This window comes from Nerophis lumbriciformis, linkage group LG01, assembly GCF_033978685.3.
Source record: "Nerophis lumbriciformis linkage group LG01, RoL_Nlum_v2.1, whole genome shotgun sequence".
Classification (NCBI taxonomy): domain Eukaryota; kingdom Metazoa; phylum Chordata; class Actinopteri; order Syngnathiformes; family Syngnathidae; genus Nerophis; species Nerophis lumbriciformis.
Genome location: NC_084548.2, coordinates 74,713,423 through 74,740,000, shown reverse-complemented (window position 1 = coordinate 74,740,000; position 26,578 = coordinate 74,713,423). Strand labels below are relative to the sequence as shown.

The window sequence follows — 26,578 nt, the reverse complement described above, 5'->3', positions numbered from 1 at the left end:
TATATATTTATTTTATTATATATATATATATATATATAATAAAATAAATAAATATATATATATATATATAATAAAATAAATATATATACAGCTAGAATTCACTGAAAGTCAAGTATTTCTTTTATTTATATATATATATATATATATATATATATATATATATTTATTTTATTATATATATATATATATATATATATATTTATTTTATTATATATATATATATATATATATATAATAAAATAAATATATATACAGCTAGAATTCACTGAAAGTCAAGTATTTCTTTTATTTATATATATATATATATATATATATATATATTTATTTTATTATATATATATATATATATATTTATTTTATTATATATATATATATATATATATATATATATAAAATAAAATAAATATATATACAGCTAGAATTCACTGAAAGTCAAGTATTTATTTTATTTATATATATATATATATATATATATATATATATATATATATATATATATATATATATATATACAGCTAGAATTCACTGAAAGTCAAGTATTTCTTTTATTTATATATATATATATATATATATATATATATATATATATATATATATATATTTATTTTATTATATATATATATATTTATTTTATTATATATATATATATATATATATATATATATAATAAAATAAATATATATACAGCTAGAATTCACTGAAAGTCAAGTATTTCTTTTATTTATATATATATATATATATATATATATATATATTTATTTTATTATATATATATATATATATATATATTTATTTTATTATATATATATATATATATAATAAAATAAATATATATACAGCTAGAATTCACTGAAAGTCAAGTATTTATTTTATTTATATATATATATATATATATATATATATATATATATATATATATACAGCTAGAATTCACTGAAAGTCAAGTATTTCTTATATATATATATATATATATATATATATATATATATATATGTCTTAATAAGGTTATCCAAAAAATAGTGCTCGATACCGTAGTAGAGCGCAATATATGTATGTGTGGGGAAAAAAATCACAAGACTATTTCATCTCTACAGGCCTGTTTCATGAGGGGGGGTTCCCTCAATCATCAGGAGATCCTGATGATTGAGGGAACCCCCCCTCATGAAACAGGCCTGTAGAGATGAAATAGTCTTGTGATTTGTATATATATATATATATATATATATATATATATATATATATATATATATATATATATATATATATATATATATGTATGAAATACTTGACTTGGTGAATTCTAGCTGTAAATATACTCCTCCCCTCTTAGCCCCGCCCCAACCACGCCCCCGCCCCACCCCCCACCTCCCGAAATCGGAGGTCTCAAGGTTGGCAAGTATGCGATACCAAGTAGTTACAGGATCGTACATTGGTCATATTCAAAGTCCTCATGTGTCCAGGGACGTATTTACTGACTTTATAAACATAATATGAATCTTAAAAAAAGGAAACAAGATTTTGTGATCATAAAAAAAAAATAGTAGTATTGACTGGATACGGTCTTGTACTTGGTATCATTACAGTGGATGTCAGGTGTAGATCCACCCATGGCGTTTGTTTACATTGTGACGGCGGTGAGCTATTGTATCCTCCTACGGTGTGTAGTGAAGCACGTTTAGCTATTCCTCATCCTCCAGTGATAATGCTACTTACGGCGTGGCGTGAGCAGTATAGTATCATTTTTAACTGAGTTATGGCGCGGTGCTTTATTAGTACCCTCCCCTGTTGGTGCACTTCTTGAATGTGCAGGCGGTAATGGAAGCCATTAAACATTTTAATAAGCTCAGTCCCAAAGACTCGAGTCAAATCAAGTCCTTTATACGACACGTAAGTATACTCTTAAATGTCGATGGTGGCAGCTTCGAAAGGGAGGAGGGGGGGTGGGGGGGGCCTATGATGTTCCGAGTCATCATTCCAATTTATTGACTTTCATTAACGAACACGCAGCTTTCATTAGCCCGCGCTGCAGCGAGGAGTCCACGCTGACGTCTCTGCTAATGGCGGCGAGGGCGGATGGATGAAAGTAACATTCTTCTACTTAATTACACTGCGCTCCATTGCGCTGCATGGGGGGATGGGGGGCGGGGGGCGGGGGGGTGTTATCCATTAGAAAAATGCTGAGGATAAAAAAAAAAGAAGAAGTAATGCAAGCCTTAAAGGACTCTTTGTGATTAAAGCAATGTTGTGTGATGCCATTAAAAGAACATTACATGGATGAAGACTGGAAAAGACACTCTGGGGGACCACCGCGTGTTTGGCTTCATGATGGTGGACGGAAAAATAGCACACGACTCGTGATTACGGGTGTGGCCGAACGTGTGTCCATAGGTGCGGTGCGGAAACGTACCGCGTTCCCACACGGTGCACATTTAAGTGAGGGACAGGAAGTGTGGCTTTGCGTTATACCGGTACTAGTATAGTATCGCGGTATTAATGAAACCAAAACGGGACTATACCGTATTTTCCGCACTATAAGGCGCACCGGATTATTAGCCGCACCTTCAATGAATGGCATATTTCATAACTTTGTCCACCAATAAGCCGCCCCGGACTATAAGCCGCGCCTACGCTGCGCTAAAGGGAATGTCAAAAAAACAGTCAGATAGGTCAGTCAAACTTTAATAATATATTGAAAACCAGCGTTCTAACAACTCTGCCCCAAAATGTACGCAAATGTGCAATCACAAACATAGTAAAATTCAAAATAGTGCAGAGCAATAGCAACATAATGTTGCTCGAACGTTAATGTCACAACACACAAAATAAACATAGCGCTCACTTTCTGAAGTTATTCTTCATTCGTAAATCCTTCGTCTTCGGTGTCCGAAGTGAAAAGTTGGGCAAATGTGAGATCCAAAATGGACGGTTCCGTCTCGTCGAAGTCATCGGAGTCAGTGTCGCTGTTGTCCAGCAGTTCTGTGAATCCTGCCTTCCGGAAAGCTCGGACCACAGTTGTGACCGAAATATCTGCCCAGGCATTTACGATCCACTGGCAGATGTTGGCGTCGTCTGGCGCTGTCTCCCTGTCTTAGTGAAGGTGTGTTCGCCTTCTGTCTTCCATTGTTCCCACGCAGTTAGCAGTCTAGCTTCGAATGCCCTGTTGACACCAATATCTAGCGGCTGGAGGTCTTTTGTCAATCCACCCGGAATGACGGTGAGTATTGAATTAAGCGCGTAAGCGTGTCTCTTAATGTGATGTTATGAGCTAGCAAATATAACAACTACACTACCCAGCATGCAACGATAGTGACGAGCATGCGCGGTAGCCCTGAGAAGCGTTGTTGTATGCTGGCAGTTAGAATGTGGTTATGAGCACGCTGTGAGTAAACGTTGAGAACTCAGTTAACACGCCTCGTCTGCATTATTTATAATTAGACAGACAACACACTTAATAGGAGCCATTTTGGGGTCTTTACATAAACACACAAATGGAAATGAAACGTCACATATCCCAGCATGCACCGCGCTTCTTCTTCTTCCGGGGGCGGGTGGTTGCTTACAGTACAAGAAGAAGCGCTTCCTGTTCTATGGGGGCGGGTGCTTACCTTGGCGGTTGCTTGCGTAGAAGAAGAAGCGCTTCCTGCTCTACCGGGAAAAAAGATGGCGGCTGTTTACCGAAGTTGCGAGAACGAAACTTTATGAAAATGAATCTTAATATTTATCCATATATAAAGCGCACCGGGTTAAAAGCCGCACTGTCAGCTTTTGAGTAAATTTGTGGTTTTTAGGTGCGGCTAATGGTGCGGAAAATACGGTACTCTGTTTGAAAAGTACCGCTTCTGTCTATTTGTGTTGGCGACTTGTCCAGGGTGTACCCCTCCCACCGCCACCCCGAAAGGGACAAGCGGTAGAAAATGGATGGATGGATGACGTCACTTGGTGACATTGCTGGTTTTTACGAGCAGAGGAGCATGTTCGGCAGCGCGCACACACAGAGTACTTACAAGCAGACACAGTGTGTAGACAAAAAAGGGAGAACGGACGCATTTTGGTGTGAAAAGTCAAGATAAAGGTGAAGTTATAACACTGAAACGCCTTCTAAATCACTAATCCTGGCCTCCATGGCGACAAATAAAGTAAGTTTCTTACAGGTAGCATTATCACTGGAGGAGGAGGAATAGCGAAACATGCTTCACTACACACCATAGGACAGGGGTCGGCAACTCGCGGCTCCGGAGCCGCATGCGGCTCTTTGATCACTCTGATGTGGCTCAGCAGCTTACTTGCCGACCCCCCCGATTTTCCCGGGAGACTTCCGGATTTCAGTGCCTCTTGCAGAAAACTCTCGGGATTGATATTCTCCGATTTTCACCCTTACAATAATAATAAGGGCGTACCATGATGATACAGTATTTAGCACCCTCTAAAATCTGTATTAATAGCGTGCCTGCCCAGCCTCTTGATATATGCATCTTCTGCTTGCACACGTAGGTGACAGCAAGGCATACTTGGTCAACAGCCACACAGGTTACACTGACGGTGACCATATAAAACAACTTTAACACTCTTACTAATAATGCACCACGCTTTTAACCAAAACCAAACAAGAATGACAAACACATTTCGAGAGAATATATGCACCTTAACACAACATAAACACAACAGAATAAATACCCAGAATCCCATGCAGCCCTGACTCTTCCGGGCTACATTATACACCCCTGCTACCACCAAACCCCGCCCCCACCCCAACCCTGCTCCCTCACACATCAACCCCCCCCTCTGTGCGTCCGTTGAGGTGGGCGGGGTTTGGTAGCGGGGGTGTATAATGTAGCGTATGTAGTCTATACTTCTTTGATTAAATTGATATTTTTTTCTTATTTCCTTTAAAAAAAAAAATCATATTATGTTTATAAAGTCAGTAAATACGTCCCTGGACACATGAGGACTTTGAATATGACCAATGTATGATCCTGTAACTACTTGGTATCACATCCATACCTAAATGTGTGGTATCATCCAAAACTAATGTCAAGTATCAAAGAAGAGAAGAATAAGTGATTATTACATTTTAACAGAAGTGTAGATAGAACATGTTCAAACAGAAAATAAGCAGATATTAACAGTAAATGAACAAGTGGATTAATAATACATTTTTTACAGTTTGTCCTTTATAATGTGTACAAAATAATAGGTGACACAATATGTTACTGCATAGACTAATTAGGAGTCTTTGTTTGTTTACTTACTACTAAAAGACAAGTTGTCTAGTATGTTCACTATTTTATTTAAGGACTAAATGACAATAATAAACATATGTTTCATGTACACTAACATTTTTTTGTTCAAATAAAGACAATAATGCCAATTTTTTGTGGTCCCCTTTATTTTGAAAAGTATCGGAAGTATTGAAATAAATTTTGGTACCCGTACTGGTACCAAACTATTGGTATCGGGACAGCCCTAGACACAATCCAAACAACCTTCCCTAGTCATGGTGCAAAAAAAAAAAATGCAAAATTGTGGATACGTGTTGAACGTTGTGGATATTATGAATAACATCCAAACACCATAAACATTTTTTTTTTAAATACACTCATTTAAATCCATGAGGGTGCATGATGGGAAAAAATGTAAAACACTCTGCACACTTGTCCTTTATAATGTGTACAAAATAATAGGTGTATAAATGACACAATATGTTACTGCATAGACTAATTAGGAGTCTTTGTTTGTTTACTTACTACTAAAAGACAAGTTGTCTAGTATGTTCACTATTTTATTTAAGGACTAAATGACAATAATAAACATATGTTTCATCTACACTAACATTTTTTTGTTAAATCAAGACAATAATGACATTTTTTGTGGTCCCCTTTATTAAGAAAAGTACCGAAAAGTATTAAAAAGTATCGAATATATTTTGGTACCAGTACTGGTACCAAACTATTGGTATCGGGACAGCCCTAGACACAATCCAAACAACCTTCCCTAGTCATGGTGCAAAAAAAAAAAATGCAAAATTGTGGATGCGTGTTGAACGTTGTGGATATTATGAATAACATCCAAACACCATAAACATTTTTTTTTTAAAATACACTCATTTAAATCCATGAGAGTGCATGATGGGAAAAAATGTAAAACACTCTCCACACTTGTCCAATGTGTACAAAATAATAGGTGTATAAATGACACAATATGTTACTGCATAGACTAATTAGGAGTCTTTGTTTGTTTACTTACTACTAAAAGACAAGTTGTCTATTTTATTTAAGGACTAAATGACAATAATAAACATATGTTTCATGTACACTAACATTTTTTTGTTCAAATAAAGACAATAATGACATTTTTTGTGGTCGCCTTTTTTAAGAAAGGTATCGAAAAGTATCGAAATACATTTTGGTACCAGTACTGGTACCAAACTATTGGTATCGGGACAACCCTAGACACAATCCAAACAACCTTCCCTAGTCATGGTGCAAAAAAAATGCAAAAAATGTTTTTAAATACACTCATTTAAATCCATGAGAGTGCATGATGGGAAAAAATGTAAAACACTCTCCACACTTGTCCCTCATAATGTGTACAAAATAATAGGTGTATAAATGACACAATATGTTACTGCATAGACTAATTAGGAGTCTTTGTTTGTTTACTTACTACTAAAAGACAAGTTGTCTAGTATGTTCACTATTTTATCTAAAGACTAAATGACAATAATAAACATATGTTTCATGTACACTAACATTTTTTTGTTAAATCAAGACAATAATGACATTTGTTGTGGTCCCCTTTATTAAGAAAAGTATCGGAAAGCATCGAAAGTATCAAAATACATTTTGGTACCCGTACTGGTACCAAACTATTGGTATCGGGACAACACTAGACACAATCCAAACAACCTTCCCTAGTCATGGTGCAAACAAAAAAAAAAAAAAAAAAAAAGCAAAATGCCAAATTTTGGATACGTGTGAACGTCGTAGATATAATGAAACATTTTTACAGTTTGTCCTTTATGTGTACAAACTAATAGGTATAAATGACACAATATGTTACTGCATAGACTAATTAGGAGTCTTTGTTTGTTTACTTACTACTAAAAGACAAGTTGTCTAGTATGTTCACTATTTTATTTAAGGACTGAATGACAATAATAAACGTATGTTTCATGTACACTAACATTTTTTGTTACAATTAAGACAATAATGAAATTTTTTGTGGTCCCCTTTATTTAGAAAAGTATCGGAAAGCATCGAAAGTATCAAAATAAATTTTGGTACCCGTACTGGTACCAAACTATTGGTATCGGGACAACCCTAGACACAATCCAAACAACCTTCCCTAGTCATGGTGCAAAAAAAAAAAGAAGCAAAATGCCAAATTTTGGATACGTGTGAACGTCGTAGATATAATGAAACATTTTTACAGTTTGTCCTTTATGTGTACAAACTAATAGGTATAAATGACACAATATGTTACTGCATAGACTAATTAGGAGTCTTTGTTTGTTTACTTACTACTAAAAGACAAGTTGTCTAGTATGTTCACTATTTTATTTAAGGACTAAATGACAATAATAAACGTATGTTTCATCTACACTAACATTTTTTGTTACAATTAAGACAATAATGAAATTTTTTGTGGTCCCCTTTATTTAGAAAAGTATCGGAAAGCATCGAAAGTATCAAAATAAATTTTGGTACCCGTACTGGTACCAAACTATTGGTATCGGGACAACCCTAGACACAATCCAAACAACTTTCCCTAGTCATGGTGCAAAAAAAAAAAGAAGAAGCAAAATGCCAAATTTTGGATACGTGTGAACGTCGTAGATATAATGAAACATTTTTACAGTTTGTCCTTTATGTGTACAAAATAATAGGTGTATAAATGACACAATATGTTACTGCAGACTAATTAAGAGTCTTTGTTTGTTTACTTACTACTAAAAGACAAGTTGTCTAGTATGTTCACTATTTTGTTTAAGGACTAAATTACAATAATAAACATATGTTTCATGTACTCTAACATTTTTTGTTACAATAAAGACAATAATGACATTTTTTTGCTGTACCTTTATTTAGAAAAGTATTGAAATACATTTTGGTACCGGTACCAAAATATTGGTCTGGGGACAACCCTAGTACCTATAAAACACCACTAGGAGGCCTATGAGGCGTCTTCAGTTTGACTTGATTGTACTTTTATTATACTACAGTTCTAATATTAAAGACACTTGAATGAGTGTTAAAAATGCTTAAAGATGATTTCAAACATCTATACGCTTTTATGACAGCAAAGAATGTCGTTTTAAAAGACATTTTATTCACTTGATCTTTCAGTCAAAGAGTCACATTCACCCGATTGCTTTTTTATCCACAATCTTAAAAAGCTGAACTATATTGTGTTGCTGCATTCAAGTGTGGGCTGATGGAAGTACGCAGGGGAGATAACGCATCAGCAATTAAAATACACCCGTACCAGCAAACACTATCAGGAGATCATCACACACACACACACACACACACACGCACATACCCTTTTTGTTGCAAAACTAAGCATTTTTGGATTGTTTGAAATACAAACCCCGTTTCCATATGAGTTGGGAAATTGTGTTAGATGTAAATATAAACAATGATTTGCAAATCATTTTCAAGCCATATTCAGTTGAATATGCTACAAAGACAACATATTTCATGTTCAAACTCATAAACTTTATTTTTTTCTGCAAATAATCATTAACTTTAGATTTTGATGCCAGCAACACGTGACAAAGAAGTTGGGAAAGGTGGCAAAAAAGAGTGATAAAGTTGAGGAATGCTCATCAAACACTTATTTGGAACATCCCACAGGTGTGCAGGCTAATTGGGAACAGGTGGGTGCCATGATTGGGTATGAAAGTAGATTCCATGAAATGCTCAGTCATTCACAAACAAGGACGGGGCGAGGGTCACCACTTTGTCAACAAATGCCTGAGCAAATTGTTGAACAGTTTAAGAACAACCTTTCTCAATCAGCTATTGCAAGGAATTTAGGGATTTCACCATCTACGCTCCGTAATATCATCAAAGGGTTCAGAGAATCTGGAGAAATCACTGCACGTAAGCAGCTTCGATCCCTCAGGCTGTACTGCATCAACAAGCGACATCGGTGTGTAAAGGATATCACCACATGGGCTCAGGAACACTTCAGAAACCCACTGTCAGCAACTACAGTTGGTCGCTACATCTGTAAGTGCAAGTTGAAACTCTCCTATGCGAGGCGAAAACCGTTTTATCAACAACACCCAGAAACGCCGTCGGCTTCGCTGGGCCTGAGCTCATCTAAGATGGACTGATACAAAGTGGAAAAGTGTTCCGTGGTCTGATGAGTCCACATTTCAAATTGTTTTTGGAAACTGTGGACGTCGTCTCCTTCGGACCAAAGAGGAAAAGAACCATCCGGATTGTTCTAGGCGCAAAGTGTAAAAGGCAGCATGTGTGATGGTATGGGGGTGTATTAGTGCCCAAGACATGGGTAACTTACACATCTGTGAAGGCACCATTAATGCTGAAAGGTTTTGGAGCAACATATGTTGCCATCCAAGCAATGTTATCATGGACGCCCCTGCTTATTTCAGCAAGACAATGCCAAGCCAGGTGTTACAACAGCGTGGCTTCATAGTAAAAGAGTGCGGGTACTAGACTGGCCTGCCTGTAGTCCAGACCTGTTTCCCATTGAAAATGTGTGGCGCATTATGAAGCCTAAAATAGCACAAGGGAGACCCCCGGACTGTTGAACAACTTAAGCTGTACATCAAGCAAGAATGGGAAAGAATTCCACTTCAAAAATGTGTCTCCTCAGTTCCCAAACCTTTACTGAGTGTTGTTAAAAGGAAAGGCCATGTAACACAGTGGTGAACATGCCCTTTCCCAACTACTTTGGCACGTGTTGCAGCCATGAAATTCTAAGTTAATTATTATTTGCAAAAAACAAAAAAAAAGTTTATGAGTTTGAACATCAAATATGTTGTCTTTGTAGCATATTCAACTGAATATGGGTTGAAAAGGATTTGCAAATCATTGTATTCCGTTTATATTTACATCTAACACAATTTCCCAACTCATATGGAAACGGGGTTTGTATTTTAAGTTCCAGAAAGATATATATATATATATATATATATATATATATATATATATATATATATATATATATATATATATATATATATATATATACATACTGTATATACACATATATATATATATATATATATATATATATATATATATAAATAAAATATATACACATATGTTTACAAGTACAGTATATACATATAAGTCAATATTTTAGTATATATAATACAGATTTATAAAACAAATAGGTTTAATATTCATAATAATCAATATTTGAAAATATAAACATCATTATTTTAAATGCCAAAAACATGCACCTGGGTATAGGTTGTGTGAATGTTGTCTATGTATCTGTGTTGGCCCTGTGATGAGGTGGCGACTTGTCCAGGGTGTACCCCGCCTTCCACTCGAATGTAGCTGAGATAGGCTCCAACCCCCCGCGACCCCAAAAGGGACAAGCGGTAGAAAATGGATCGATGGATTTGTAATAAACACATAAATAGACTATTTAATATGTTACTTTAATTTAGCTAGGAATTTACCACATACTAACACCAAAATTTGTCAGGTTGTGTAAATGGTAAATAAAAAGAGAATACAACAAATCCTTTTCAACTTATATTCAATTGAATAGACTGCAAAGACAAGATATTTCATGTTCACACTGAGAAACTTTCTTCTTTTTTGCAAATAATCATGAACTTCGAATTTAATGGCAGCAACACATTGCAAAAAAGGCATTTTTACCAGTGTGTTACATGGCCTTTCCTTTTAACAACACTCAGTTAAGGTTTGGGAACTGAGGAGACACATTTTTGAAGTGGAATTCTTTCCTATTATTGCTTGATGTACAGCTTAAGTTGTTCAACAGTCTCCCTTCTCATATTTTAGCCTTCACATATTTTCAATGTCTGGACTACAGGCAGGCCAGTCTAGTACCCGCACTCTTTTACTATAAAGCCACGCTGTTGTAACATGTGGCTTGGCATTGTCTTGCTGAAATAAGCAGGGGCGTCCATGACAACGTTGCTTGAATGGCAACATATGTTGCTCCAAAACCTGTATGTACCTTTCAGCATTAATGCTGGTGACATCTATCAAAATGAGGGTGGTCCCAAAAAGGAGGGATTTTTCAAATTGACTGTGTGTCGCTTTTAAAAGTGCTCCCCCTCTGGTCAACATATGAAATAACAAGCGTGTGTAAGAAATTAAAATGTGCCCCCTTTGGCCAAAATGAATATGTATATAGAGACATGCTGTAATAACTTGAAGTAAATAATGAATATTAAAAACAAATTACAAACAAAAAATCAAAATCAACTAAAAGCAGTCTTTTTGTCACAATGTGACGACTTTTTTCTTATAAAATTGGGAACAATTTGTCCTATTCTTTCTGTTTCTGTAACATTGCAATATTTTCCTCATAAAATTATTACTTTATGTAAAATTATTATTTTTTAATGCAAAATGGTGACATTTGTCATGTAAAACTCTGACTTTAATCACAATATTGCCAATTTTTTTGTTGTTCTTGTAAAATAGTGACATTTGCTGAGTAAAATTATGTCTTTTGTCATATTTTTGCCAAGTAAAATTCCGATTAGTAGTATAATATTGGCCAAATTTTTAAGTTTTGTTATAAAATTGTGACTTTTGTCGAGTAAAATTACGACTCTTTTCACAAAATTGCTCAAATTAAGCTTTTTTTGTAAAATTGCGACTGTTGGAGTAAAATTCCAACTTTTATCATAATATTGCACAAATGTTCAGTTTTTCTTGTAAAATTTTGACTTGCGTTGACTAAAATGACGACTTTTATTATAATACTGCCAAAATTCTAAGTTTTTCTTGTGAAATTGTAACCTTTTTCTTGTGAAATTCTAACTCATTTTTCACAACAAGTATTTTTATATTTGCATAGTATGTATATATTATTAATGTTGTACATACAAATCTTTATATATCTAGAAAGGCTGGTCCTAAAGAGGTCGGCATTTTACGGAGGTCTCAAGAAGGTCTTTTGTCATATTTTTGCCAAGTAATATTCCGATTATTATTATGATGTTGCCTAAATGTTAAAGTTTTGTTATAAAATTGTGGCTTTTGTCGAGTAAAATTACAACTCTTTTCACAAAATTGCTCGAAATTAAGCTTTTTTTGTAAAATTGCGACTGTTGGAGTAAAATTCCAACTTTTATCATAATATTGCACAAATGTTCAGTTTTTCTTGTAAAATTTTGACTTGCGTTGACTAAAATGACGACTTATATTATAATACTGCCAAACTTCTAAGTTTTTCTTGTGAAATTGTAACCTTTTTCTTGTGAAATTCTAACTCATTTTTCACAAGTATTTTTATATTTGCATAGTATGTATATATTATTAATGTTGTACATACAAATCTTTATATATCTAGAAAGGGTGGTCCTAAAGAGGGAGGCATTTTTCGGAGGTCTCAAGAAGGTCTTTTGTCATATTTTTGCCAAGTAATATTCCGATTATTATTATGATGTTGCCTAAATGTTAAAGTTTTGTTATAAAATTGTGGCTTTTGTCGAGTAAAATTACAACTCTTTTCACAAAATTGCTCAAACTAAGCTTTTTTTGTAAAATTGCGACTGTTGGAATTTTACTCTAACTTTTATCATAATATTGCACAAATGTTCAGTATTTCTTGTAAAATTTTGACTTGCGTTGACTAAAATGACGACTTTTATTATAATACTGCCAAAATTCTAAGTTTTTCTTGTGAAATTGTAACCTTTTTCTTGTGAAATTCTAACTCATTTTTCACAACAAGTATTTTTATATTTGCATAGTATGTATATATTATTAATGTTGTACATACAAATCTTTATATATCTAGAAAGGCTGGTCCTAAAGAGGTTTTCTCAGGTCTCAAGAAGGTAAGAAATACAAGAATGTGTGTGTGTAACTTCTGTAGTGTTGAGAGGGGCTGCCAGCTCAGCAATAATTCATAGGGAATCACCCAAACAAAGGGAGTGGATCCAATTATAGACTCCACACTGCTTTACATACACAACAACATTCTCACTGTACTTGGGGATTTTGCCTTATAAATACATCATTTCAAAAACTGCCATCGACACAAGTGTTTTCACGAGGCACAATTGTGTTTCCCTTCAAAACGTCGGTGCGCAAACTGTTGTCATGGTGATCAACCATCGCTCCCAACACAACAGGGCGGGAGAAAACTGTGCGACATGATGCTACTATCCTGAAACCAGCTCAAAAGTGGGGTCCATGCAGAAGAGCGACACGGAAGAAAAGTGTCAAATAGCGCCGATGAAAGACGTACGAGTTAACATGAGACAATAAAACAATGCTTTATGAAAGTGCGTCCCTCTTGTTGCACAATATAATCACCTAAAGCGACACAACACAAAAGGGTAAACGCGGCTGAGCTCCGTGGCCAATAGGAGTTGTTGAGTCAGGCGACGGCGAGGACCAGCAAAGGCGGCAGTCGGCCATGTCTAATCAATAATCCCTCGCATATTCTTCAGGGAGGGAAAAAAACCATCTAAAAGAGCAGAAGTGGCTGCAGGCGAGTGAGGATTATTCCCTGCTGTGCTCCTCAGTCATGTGGAATAATACCAACATTTACTGGGAAAGAACAGCTTCATCCACGCTGGACATGATGTCGTCGTGGCTTGTGCAGCCCTTTGAGACACTCGTGATTTAGGACTGCATAAATAAACTTTGATTGATTGATTGATTGATTGATACCATGTGTCTGACTCTTGTTAACGGCGAGCATGCTCATTTTAGCATAACGACATTAACATGCTGACTTTTTATCTGTAATTACACAGGCGTACACTTCACAGTACACTTTGGCAGTATTATAATAAAAGTCGTCATTTTAGTCAACGCAAGTCAAAATTTTACAAGAAAAACTGAACATCTGTGCAATATTATGATAAAAGTTGGAATTTTACTCTAACAATCGCAATTTTACAAGAAAAGCTTAAAATTTGAGCAATTTTGTGAAAAGAGTCGTAATTTTACTCGACAAAAGCCACAATTTTATAACAAAACTTTAACATTTAGGCAACATCGTAATAATAATCGGAATATTACTTGGCAAAAATATGACAAAAGACCTTCTTGAGACCTCCGTAAAATGCCGACCTCTTTAGGACCAGCCTTTCTAGATATATAAAGATTTGTATGTACAACATTAATAATATATACATACTATGCAAATATAAAAATACTTGTTGTGAAAAATGAGTTAGAATTTCACAAGAAAAAGGTTACAATTTCACAAGAAAAACTTAGAAGTTTGGCAGTATTATAATAAAAGTCGTCATTTTAGTCAACGCAAGTCAAAATTTTACAAGAAAAACTGAACATTTGTGCAATATTATGATAAAAGTTGGAATTTTACTCTAACAGTCGCAATTTTACAAAAAAAAGCTTAATTTGAGCAATTTTGTGAAAAGAGTCGTAATTTTACTCGACAAAAGCCACAATTTTATAACAAAACTTTAACATTTAGGCAACATCGTAATAATAATCGGAATATTACTTGGCAAAAACATGACAAAAGACCTTCTTGAGACCTCCGTAAAATGCCTACCTCTTTAGGACCAGCCTTTCTAGATATATAAAGATTTGTATGTACAACATTAATAATATATACCGGTACATACTATGCAAATATAAAAATACTTGTGAAAAATGAGTTAGAATTTCACAAGAAAAAGGTTACAATTTCACAAGAAAAACTTAGAAGTTTGGCAGTATTATAATAAAAGTCGTCATTTTAGTCAACGCAAGTCAAAATTTTACAAGAAAAACTGAACATTTGTGCAATATTATGATAAAAGTTGGAATTTTACTCTAACAGGCGCAATTTTACAAGAAAAGCTTAAAATTTGAGCAATTTTATGAAAAGAGTCGTAATTTTACTTGACAAAAGCCACAATTTTATAACAAAACTTTAACATTTAGGCAACATCGTAATAATAATCGGAATATTACTTGGCAAAAATATGACAAAAGACCTTCTTGAAACCTCCGTAAAATGCATACCTCTTTAGGACCACCCTTTAAAGATTTGTATGTACAACATTAATAATATATACATACTATGCAAATATAAAAATACTTGTTGTGAAAAATGAGTTAGAATTTCACAAGAAAAAGGTTACAATTTCACAAGAAAAACTTAGAAGTTTGGCAGTATTATAATAAAAGTCGTCATTTTAGTCAACGCAAGTCAAAATTTTACAAGAAAAACTGAACATTTGTGCAATATTATGATAAAAGTTGGAATTTTACTCTAACAGGCGCAATTTTACAAAAAAAGCTTAATTTGAGCAATTTTGTGAAAAGAGTCGTAATTTTACTCGACAAAAGTCACAATTTTATAACAAAACTTTAAAATTTGGCCAATATTATAATAATAATCTGAATTTTACTTGGCAAAAATATGACAAAAGACCTTCTTGAGACCTCTGTAAAATGCCTACCTCTTTAGGACCAGCCTTTCTAGATATATAAAGATTTGTATGTACAACATTAATAATATATACATACTATGCAAATATAAAAATACTTGTTGTGAAAAATGTGTTAGAATTTCACAAGAAAAAGGTTACAATTTCACAAGAAAAACTTAGAAGTTTGGCAGTATTATTATAAAAGTCGTCATTTTAGTCAACGCAAGTCAAAATTTTACAAGAAAAACTGAACATTTGTGCAATATTATGATAAAAGTTGGAATTTTACCCTAACAGTCGCAATTTTACAAAAAAAGCTTGATTTGAGCAATTTTGTGAAAAGAGTCGTAATTTTACTCGACAAAAGCCACAATTTTATAACAAAACTTTAACATTTAGGCAACATCATAATAATAATCGGAATATTACTTGGCAAAAATATGACAAAAGACCTTCTTGAGACCTCCGAAAAATGCCTACCTCTTTAGGACCAGCCTTTCTAGATATATAAAGATTTGTATGTACAACATTAATAATATATACATACTATGCAAATATGAAAATACTTGTTGTGAAAAATGAGTTAGAATTTCACAAGAAAAAGGTTACAATTTCACAAGAAAAACTTAGAATTTTGGCAGTATTATTATAAAAGTCGTCATTTTAGTCAACGCAAGTCAAAATTTTACAAGAAAAACTGAACATTTGTGCAATTATATGATAAAAGTTAGAGTAAAATTCCAACAGTCGCAATTTTACAAAAAAAGCTTAATTTGAGCAATTTTGTGTAAAGAGTCGTAATTTTACTCGACAAAAGCCACAATTTTATAACAAAACTTTAACATTTAGGCAACATCGTAATAATAATCGGAATATTACTTGGCAAAAATATGACAAAAGACCTTCTTGAAACCTCCGTAAAATGCCTCCCTCTTTAGGACCACCCTTTAAAGATTTGTATGTACAACATTAATAATATATACATACTATGCAAATATAAAAATACTTGTTGTGAAAAATGAGTTAGAATTTCACAAGAAAAAGGTTACAATTTCACAAGAAAAACTTATAATTTTGGCAGTATTATAATAAAAGTCGTCATTTTAGTCAATGCAAGTCAAAATTCTACAAGAAAAACTGAACATTTGTGCAATATTATGATAAAAGTTGGAATTTTACTCTAACAGTCGCAATTTTACAAAAAAAAGCTTAGTTTGAGCAATTTTGTGAAAAGAGTCGTAATTTTACTCGACAAAAGCCACAATTTTATAACAAAACTTTAACATTTAGGCAACATCGTAATAATAATCGGAATATTACTTGGCAAAAATATGACAAAAGACCTTCTTGAGACCTCCGTAAAATGCCTACCTCTTTAGGACCACCCTTTAAAGATTTGTATGTACAACATTAATAATATATACATACTATGCAAATATAAAAATACTTGTGAAAAATGAGTTAGAATTTCACAAGAAAAAGGTTACAATTTCACCAGAAAAGGTTACAATTTCACAAGAAAAGCTTAGAATTTTGGCAGTCTTATAATAAAAGTCGTCATTTTAGTCAACGCAAGTCAAAATTTTACAAGAAAAACTGAACATTTGTGCAATATTATGATAAAAGTTGGAATTTTACTCTAACAGTCGCAATTTTACAAAAAGAGCTTCATTTGAGCAATTTTGTGAAAAGAGTCGTAATTTTACTCGACAAAAGCCACAATTTTATAACAAAACTTTAACATTTAGGCAACATCATAATAATAATCGGAATATTACTTGGCAAATATATGACAAAAGACCTTCTTGAGACCTCCGTAAAATGCCTACCTCTTTAGGACCAGCCTTTCTAGATATATAAAGATTTGTATGTACAACATTAATAATATATACATACTATGCAAATATAAAAATACTTGTTGTGAAAAATGAGTCAGAATTTCACAAGAAAAAGGTTACAATTTCACAAGAAAAACTTAGAATTTTGGCAGTATTATAATAAAAGTCGTCATTTTAGTTTAACGATAAATTGTATATTGTTTAACCCCTAGATGACCATTTTAACTGCGCATCATCGGACTCTCAGACACAAACATAATTCTATTTTAAACCGTATGATAAGCGTGTGAAATAAAACTGTGTGTTCCTTTAAAGAAAGTGACATCGCCGACTACTGGCCTGGCATGCATATTGTACTGTTTTTACTGGTTTTGTCAGAACCATTAGACGCTCCCTTCCTTCCGTCAGACCCCTTTTGCAAACCTTCAAGGCCATCAAAGTGCTGGAAACACAAAAAGGCAAAAAGACCTCGTAGCTGTTTAAAGTTTTAACAACATTAAAAAAACAGCGCTTCCCCTGGAAAATAGGGGGGGGGGAAAAACATAATATGCATCGGAGACCAGAAGAGAAGTGGAAGCGCTGGCTTGTGAATGTTTCATAAAGCGCTAAAGTCTGGAAGATAAGTGAAGCTGACAGTGAGAGCGAGGCCACGCTGCAAGAAGACAGAATGCAAGCGTTTATGCTACAGCCTAACGAGCGCTACGTCCATCAGCTGCAGTCTTTTCTCAGCATATGGAAAGTGTTTATGTCCTTTCATGAAAATACATGTGCCAGGTCAGTCTACCATTCATTATGCTGCCAATGAGAAGGCATGATATGCTGCTTTTTCATACTTGCCAACCCTCCCGGATTTTCCGGGAGACTCCCGAAATTCAGCGCCTCTCCCGAAAACCTCCCGGGACAAATTTTCTCCCGAAAATCTCCCGAAATTCAGGCGGAGCTGGAGGCCACGCCCCCTCCAGCTCCATGCGGACCTGAATGACGTGTTGACAGCCTGTGTCACAACATTGCCGTAAACAGCAATGTTGTGACACTTTTAAACAGGACAATACTGCCATCTACTGTACATGCATATGTGACCCACCCATAATGTGTCACATTTTTGTGTTGATTTATTTATTTTATTTTGTGGTTTGAATTCGTTTTTGGAGCTGTCATTCCACATTTATCAGTATTCACATTGGTCAGTAGGGGGCAGTAGGGTGTTTCTTCCCAATTGAATGCTATCACCTGCAGACCGGAAGTGTCTTGTCATTCTGATGAGAGCGACCAGTCTGTGAACAATTGAAACGTCCTGTGTGCTTTTTCCTCCTGTATAACAGGTTAGTTTTGGTGAATCAACTCACTGAATAGTATCCATGTGATCTTTATAAGTTTAAGTACACATTCTGATGGTGGAGCCTAACTCTAAAGTGTTTGTGAGTTGTAGTTTGTATTTGTGAATGAATCCAGTGCACAGCTGCAGTAATCAATACAAAAAGGCGACGTGAGTGCGCAATGTTTATATAGGAACTTCTGATCCTAATTCAGACTCCCAAATTAGAGCTCCCGTTTTCTTATTGATTTTATAATGTATATTTGTATAATGTGTGTGTTCTGAAATAGTGACAGAGAATAGAACGAGGATGGCCAATTCAACCCTTAACTCAACAATGAGTAGATGAGTGTTAAGTGTGTGTATATGTGTAAATAAATGAACACTGAAATTCAAGTATTTTTATATATATATATATATATATATATATATATATATATGTAATAAAAAAAAAAATATATATATAGCTAGAATTCACTGAAAGTCAAGTATTTCTTATATATATATATATATATATATATCTTAACCACGCCCCCCGCCCCACCCCCGACCACGCCCCCCACCTCCCGAAATCGAAGGTCTCAAGGTTGGCAAGTATGTGCTTTTTCCCTCTCTCACACTCACTAGTTAGCACTAGGGGTGGAACGGTACGTGTATTTGTATTGAACCGTTTCGGTTCGGTTCGGAGGTGTACCGAACGAGTTTCCACACGGACATATTAAAGGGGAACATTATCACAATTTCAGAATGGTTAAAACCATTAAAAATCAGTTCCCAGTGGCTTATTATATTTTTCGAAGTTTTTTTCAAAATGTTACCCATCACGCAATATCCCTAAAAATAGCTTCAAAGTGCCTGATTTTAACCACCCGTCCATTTTCCTGTGACGTCACATAGTGAAACAAACATGGCGGAAAGAACAGCAAGCTATAGCGACATTAGCTCGGATTCAGACTCGGATTTCAGCGGCTTAAGCGATTCAACAGATTACGCATGTATTGAAACGGATGGTTGTAGTGTGGAGGCAGGTAGCCAAAACCAAATTGAAGAAGAAACTGAAGCTATTGAGCCATATCGGTTTGAACCGTATGCAAGCGAAACCAACGAAAACGACACGACGGCCAGCGACACGGGAGAAAGCGAGGACGAATTCGGCGATCGCCTTCTAACCAACGATTGGTATGTGTTTGTTTGGCATTAAAGGAAACTAACAACTATGAACTATGTCAGGGGTCAGCAACCCCTCTTTGATCACTCTGATGCGGCTCAGCAGCTTACTTGCTGAACCCCCCAATTTTCCCGTGAGACTTCCGGATTTCAGTGCCTCTCGCAGAAAACTCCCGGGATTAATATTCACCGATTTTCACCCTTACAGTTATATAAGGGCGTGCCATGATGGTACAACATTTGGCGCTCTCTACAATCTGTATTAACAGTGTGCCAGCCCAACACTTGTTGTACAATATACATCTTCTGCTTGCACACGCACGTGACAGCAAGGCATACTTGGTCAACAGCCACACAGGTTACACTGACGGTGACCTTATAAAACAACTTTAACACTCTTACTAATAATGCGCCACACTTTGAACCAAAACCAAACAAGAATGACAAACACATTTCGGGAGAACATCATGCACCTTAACACAACATAAACACAACAGAACAAACACCCAGAATCCCATGCAGCCCTGACTCTTCCGGGCTACATTATACACCCCTGCTCCCACCAAACCACGCCCCCACCCCAACCCTGCTCCCTCACACATCAAACCCCCCCCCTCTCTCTGTGCGTCGGTTGAGGTGGGCGGGGTTTGGTAGTGGGGGGGGGGGGGGATTCTGGGTATTTGTCCTGTTGTGTTTATGTTGTGTTACAGTCAAAGAGCCATTTTGACCAGTTTCACAAATTATAGAAAACAATGGGAGCCGCAAATTTTTTTTTAAATTTTAAAAGAAATAACACTGCATACAAAGTTTTCTTTTTGCTTTTTGCTATGTATAAACCAGGGGTCTCAGACACGCTGCCCACACCTTTTATATGGAATTTGATAGCTGGTGCGGCACGCGGGTTTTAAATGAATGGCGCTTGTCAGCGTCATGCGTGCCGTGATGGTACAGCATATAGCACCCACTACAACCAGCGTTGTATGGTGTGTCCGCTTGCTCACGTAGGTGACAGCAAGGCATACTTGGTCAACAACCACACAGGTTACACTGACGGTGGCGGTACATAAAAAACTATAACACTCTTACTAATAATGCGCCACACTGTGAACCCACACCAAACAAGAAAGACAAACACATTTCAGGAGAACATCTGCACAGTAACACAACATAAACACAACAGGAAAAATACCCAGAATCCCATGCAGCCCTAACTCTTCCGGGATACATTATACACCCCCGCTACCAAACCCCGCCCACCTCAACCGACGCACAGAGGGGGGGGGGGGGGTTTGGTGGTAGCAGGGGTGTATAATGTAGCCCGGAAGAGTCAGGGCTGCATGGGATTCTGGGTGTTTGTTCTGTTGTGTTTATGTTGTGTTAAGGTGCAGATGTTCTCCTGAAATGTGTTTGTCATTCTTGTTTGGTTTTGGTTCAAAGTGTGGCGCATTATTAGTAAGAGTGTTAAAGTTGTTTTGTAAGGTCACCGTCAGTGTAACCTGTGTGGTTGTTGACCAAGTATGCCTTGCTGTCACGTACGTGTGCAAGCAGAAGATGTATATTGTATAACAAGTGTTGGGCTGGCACGCTGTTAATACAGAATGTAGAGCGCGCCAAATGTTGTACCATCATGGCACGCCCTTGTTATAGCTGTAAGGGTGAAAATCGGTGAATATTAATCCCGGGAGTTTTCTGCGAGAGGCACTGAAATCCGGAAGTCTCACGGGAAAATTGGGGGGTTCAGCAAGTAAGCTGCTGAGCCGCATCAGAGTGATCAAAGAGCCGCATGCGGCTCCGGAGCCGCGGGTTGCCGACCCCTGTTCTAGTCTCTTACGTGAATGAGATAAATAATATTATTTGATATTTTACACTAATGTGTTAATAATTTCACACATAAGTTGCTCCTGAGTATAAGTCGCACCCCTGGCCAAACTATGAAAAAAACTGCGACTTATAGTCCGAAAAATATGGTAACGAAAACATTTATATTTTGTTGTTTTCTTACTGTACCGAAAATAAACCGAACCGTGACCTCTAAACCGAGGTACGTACCAAACCGAAATTGTTGTGTACCGTTACACCCCTAATTAGCACAATTAGCATTTTCGTAGCGATTAATTTTGACCATAAAGGTTCACAAGTAAGGAGGTTAAAAATGTAAATGCAACAAATGACATTGAGTAATATCTCAAATTAAAGGCCCCCATGAGGGCTTTGTTTACCTGTAAATATTATGTCAATATGTGCTAAAATGACGACTTAATAACAAAAAACATGTTTTTTTTTGCTTAAAGGAGGACAAGATTTGCGGCCTACCTGCGCAGCAGCAGCTTGGGATGGTTCTTGCTCTCCAGGTTGCGGTCGATGAGGTCGGAGAGCAGGTGCTTGAGGACGTCGGTGGCGTACTCCAGGCGCCCCTGCAAGGCGGTCATGATGAGCGAGGCCACGTTGCCGCGGTCCCGCATGGAGAAGGAGCGCTGCATCTCCAGGGTTCGGATGAAGGTGAGCAGGAAGACTTTGTTGTTGATGAGCTGGCCGAAGAGCTTGAGGGCCTTTTCCACGTTCTGCTGACCATTCCCTGACACCTGGATAGGAGAAGAGGGGAGTGTCAGCTCACAGATAGCAACTATTCATGGAAATAATGAGGAGCTCAATGTGTTTAGGGAGCGAAGATCTTCAACTTTCAATCTGACCTTGTCTATTTTCCCCCTTTTCTTCCTGAAGCAACAAACCTGCTCCAGTTTCCCTCCAAGCAAGCGGACAAGGAGCTCGTGTGGAGTAACTGAGAAGATCTTAATCAATTATTGACCGACGTCTGTTCAGGAGCACGGCGCCTTCATCCAGTAGCCAAATCTCAAAAGAGCGTCCGCAAGAAACACGATCCCAGAGACCAAAGTCAGTGTGCGCCTACTCTCTTACCCAAGTCTTGTTGTTACCCAACGTTATACTGCTAAGAAGTCTTGTTGTTACCTAACATTACACTGCTAAGAAGTCTTGTTGTTACCTAACATTACACGGCTAAGAAGTCATGTTGATACCTAACATTACACTGCTAAGAAGTCATGTTGATACCTAACATTACACTGATAACTTGTTGTTACCTAACATTACACTGCTAAGAAGTCTTGTTGTTACCTAACATTACATGGCTAAGAAGTCATGTTGATACCTAACATTACACTGATAACTTGTTGTTACCTAACATTACACTGCTAAGAAGTCTTGTTGTTACCTAACATTACACTGCTAAGAAGTCTTGTTGTTACCTAACATTACACTGCTAAGAAGTCGTGTTGTTACCTAACATTACACTGCTAAGAAGTCTTGTTGATACCTAACATTACACTGATAACTTGTTGTTACCTAACATTACACTGCTAAGAAGTCTTGTTGTTACCTAACATTACACTGCTAAGAAGTCTTGTTGTTACCTAACATTACACTGCTAAGAAGTCGTGTTGTTACCTAACATTACACTGCTAAGAAGTCTTGTTGTTACCTAACGTTACACTGCTAAGAAGTCTTGTTGTTACCTAACATTACACTGATAAAAAGTCTTGTTACCTAACATTACACTGCTAAGAAGTCTTGTTGTTACCTAACATTACACTGCTAAGAAGTCTTGTTGTTACCTAACATTACACTGTTAAGAAGTATTGTTGTTACCTAACATTACACTGCTAAGAAGTCATGTTGTTACCTAACATTACACTGCTAAGAAGTCTTGTTGTTACCTAACATTACACTGCTAAGAAGTATTGTTGTTACCTAACATTACACTGCTAAGAAGTCTTGTTGTTACCTAACATTACACTGCTAAGAAGTCTTGTTGTTACCTAACATTACACTGCTAAGAAGTCTTGTTGTTACCTAACATTACACTGCTAAGAAGTCATGTTGTTACCTAACATTACACTGATAAGAAGTCTTGTTGTTACCTAACATTACACTGATAAGAAGTCTTTGTTACAATTTTTTTTTATATTTATTGGATTTTTGTTTTTTTAATTCGTTTACATTTATCATTTCAGGTTTAGTTATGTTTTTAGATGGAACATTTCTGTTTTTATTAAGACTGCAATTTATTTTACCTATTTTATATTTAACATTGATTTTCTTTATTTCAGATTGTATTATCTATTTTGCTAATTATTCGTAATAATACACTGCTTTTTTTTTTAATACAGATTGTGCGTGTCTGTTTTTATCATTTATTCATTTACACCGTTTTCCCCATTTTATTCTTATGATGATTATATCATGTAATGTGTTGATTGTTTTTAACGAGAACACTTAAGTCAGCATTTCTGTTGGTATTACTATTCATAAAACATGTATACAATGACGACAAACCGGTAAAAATCTACAAATTATTTTTCTAAATGTAATGCAGCTTTTGTTGTAGTGCAGGCGTCTGCAACCTGCGGCTCTAGAGCCACATGTGGCTCTTTAGCGCTGCCCTACTGGCTCCCTGGAGCTTTTTCAAAAATGTATGAAAATAGAAAAAGATGGGGGGAAAATTATATTTTTTTTAACAGGGTTTCTGTAGGACAACATGACACAATCCTCCCTAATTGTTAGAAATCCCACTGTGTATATTAAACATGATTCTCTGATGAGAGTATTTGGCGAGCGCTGTTTTGTCCTCATTTTGGCGGTCCTTGAACTCACCGTAGTTTGTTTACATGTATAACTTTCTTCAACATGCTAGAGAAGTACATATTTTATGCCGCGCTCCTTCTTTGTCTCATTTTGTCCACCAAACGTTTTATACTGTGTGGATCATGTGATCAACGGTCACCTCCAGCTCCCTGAGGACGGGGTGGTCCTCGATGCCGGGGAAGAGCACCCTCATGGCGTACGTCCTGTAGTCCAGGTGCGGGATGCCGGCTCGGTCCAGGTCGCTGGTGAGCTCGTTGATGTCGGTCTGCAGCTCGGCGAAGGCTTGATTTGAATTAGACGAGAAAGAAAGGTTGTCAGTAGAGTTTTCTTTCATCCCCCCCGGGACCAAATATGTTATTATTATTTTTTTTTTATCTTCACGCCGTTCACTTCAGAGAAACTCAATATTTCACGTTGGACAAAAAAAACTCACACTCCCCTCCCCTGACAGTTTTATCTGGCAGACAGTAAATTGGGCCCAGCAGTGTGTGGATCATCTCAGCGTGAGGCTGCAGGTGAGTGCCGCCTAATTGGCTGCCATCCTGACTCCCGTCTGCACGCCCTGGGGGGGTGAGCCCCCCCTCAACTCCCCCTTGGTAACCTATCACAGGAGCAGCCCCCCCCACGGAGTCATCCAGGCCGGCCTGAGCCTTCGCCCTGATTCCCTTGAGGCGAAGAGGTGCCCATCTAAATCCATCCCAGAGGCGCCACTCTGCTAATCTTCTCTTTCCCGAAGGCTGGCGATCCTGTCAAGAAGTTTCCAGGACGACAACTTCAGCAGACCAAGGTGAACATCTCCAACAAATACTCAAAATATACGTAAACAGCAGCATCTACACATTTGTCTTATAGATGATCTTTGATCAGCTTTTTTTACAGCAGATTCCCAAAAAAGGTTAGATCACTCCTGTCATATACGGGATCTTTGATGATGTTTCTGTGGTAAATTCCCTAAAAACAGCAAATCACTCCTGTCATATAAAGGATCTTTGATAATGTTTCTGTGGTAAATTCCCTAAAAACAGCAAATCACTCCTGTCATATAAAGGATCTTTGATAATGTTTCTGTGGTAAATGCCCTAAAAACAGCAAATCACTCCTGTCATTTAATGATCTTTGACGACACTTTTTGCATGAGGTCCCTTAAAAACAGCAGAGCACTCCTGTCACGTAGAAGATCTTTGACTAGTGGTTTTGTCAGTATGGTTGCTAAAAGACCGCAGTTTAGGTCTGTCATTTACAGGTAAAAGCCAGTAAATTAGAATATTTTGAAAAACTTGATTTATTTCAGTAATTGCATTCAAAAGGTGTAACTTGTACATTATATTTATTCATTGCACACAGACTGATGCATTCAAATGTTTATTTCATTTAATTTTGATGATTTGAAGTGGCAACAAATGAAAATCCAAAATTCCGTGTGTCACAAAATTAGAATATTACTTAAGGCTAATACAAAAAAGGGATTTTTAGAAATGTTTGCCAACTGAAAAGTATGAAAATGAAAAATATGAGCATGTACAATACTCAATACTTGGTTGGAGCTCCTTTTGCCTCAATTACTGCGTTAATGCGGCGTGGCATGGAGTCGATGAGTTTCTGGCACTGCTCAGGTGTTATGAGAGCCCAGGTTGCTCTGATAGTGGCCTTCAACTCTTCTGCGTTTTTGGGTCTGGCATTCTGCATCTTCCTTTTCACAATACCCCACAGATTTTCTATGGGGCTAAGGTCAGGGGAGTTGGCGGGCCAATTTAGAACAGAAATACCATGGTCCGTAAACCAGGCACGGGTAGATTTTGCGCTGTGTGCAGGCGCCAAGTCCTGTTGGAACTTGAAATCTCCATCTCCATAGAGCAGGTCAGCAGCAGGAAGCATGAAGTGCTCTAAAACTTGCTGGTAGACGGCTGCGTTGACCCTGGATCTCAGGAAACAGAGTGGACCGACACCAGCAGATGACATGGCACCCCAAACCATCACCCAACCATGCAAATTTTGCATTTCCTTTGGAAA

At 36.5% G+C, this 26,578-nt stretch overlaps 1 protein-coding gene across 1 annotated transcript in view; it reads right to left on the bottom strand.

Annotated features, from left to right (window-relative positions):
• plxna2 (plexin A2) overlaps window positions 1-26,578 on the bottom strand; it is a 665,104-nt gene that overhangs the window by 50,756 nt on the left and 587,770 nt on the right. Inside the window, exons 21-22 of the mRNA XM_061925716.2 lie at window positions 24,708-24,850; window positions 22,223-22,491 (exon numbers count right to left, since the gene is read on the bottom strand). Of these exons, the coding sequence (XP_061781700.2) occupies window positions 22,223-22,491; window positions 24,708-24,850 (412 nt within the window). The remainder of the gene's footprint in view (window positions 1-22,222; window positions 22,492-24,707; window positions 24,851-26,578) is intronic.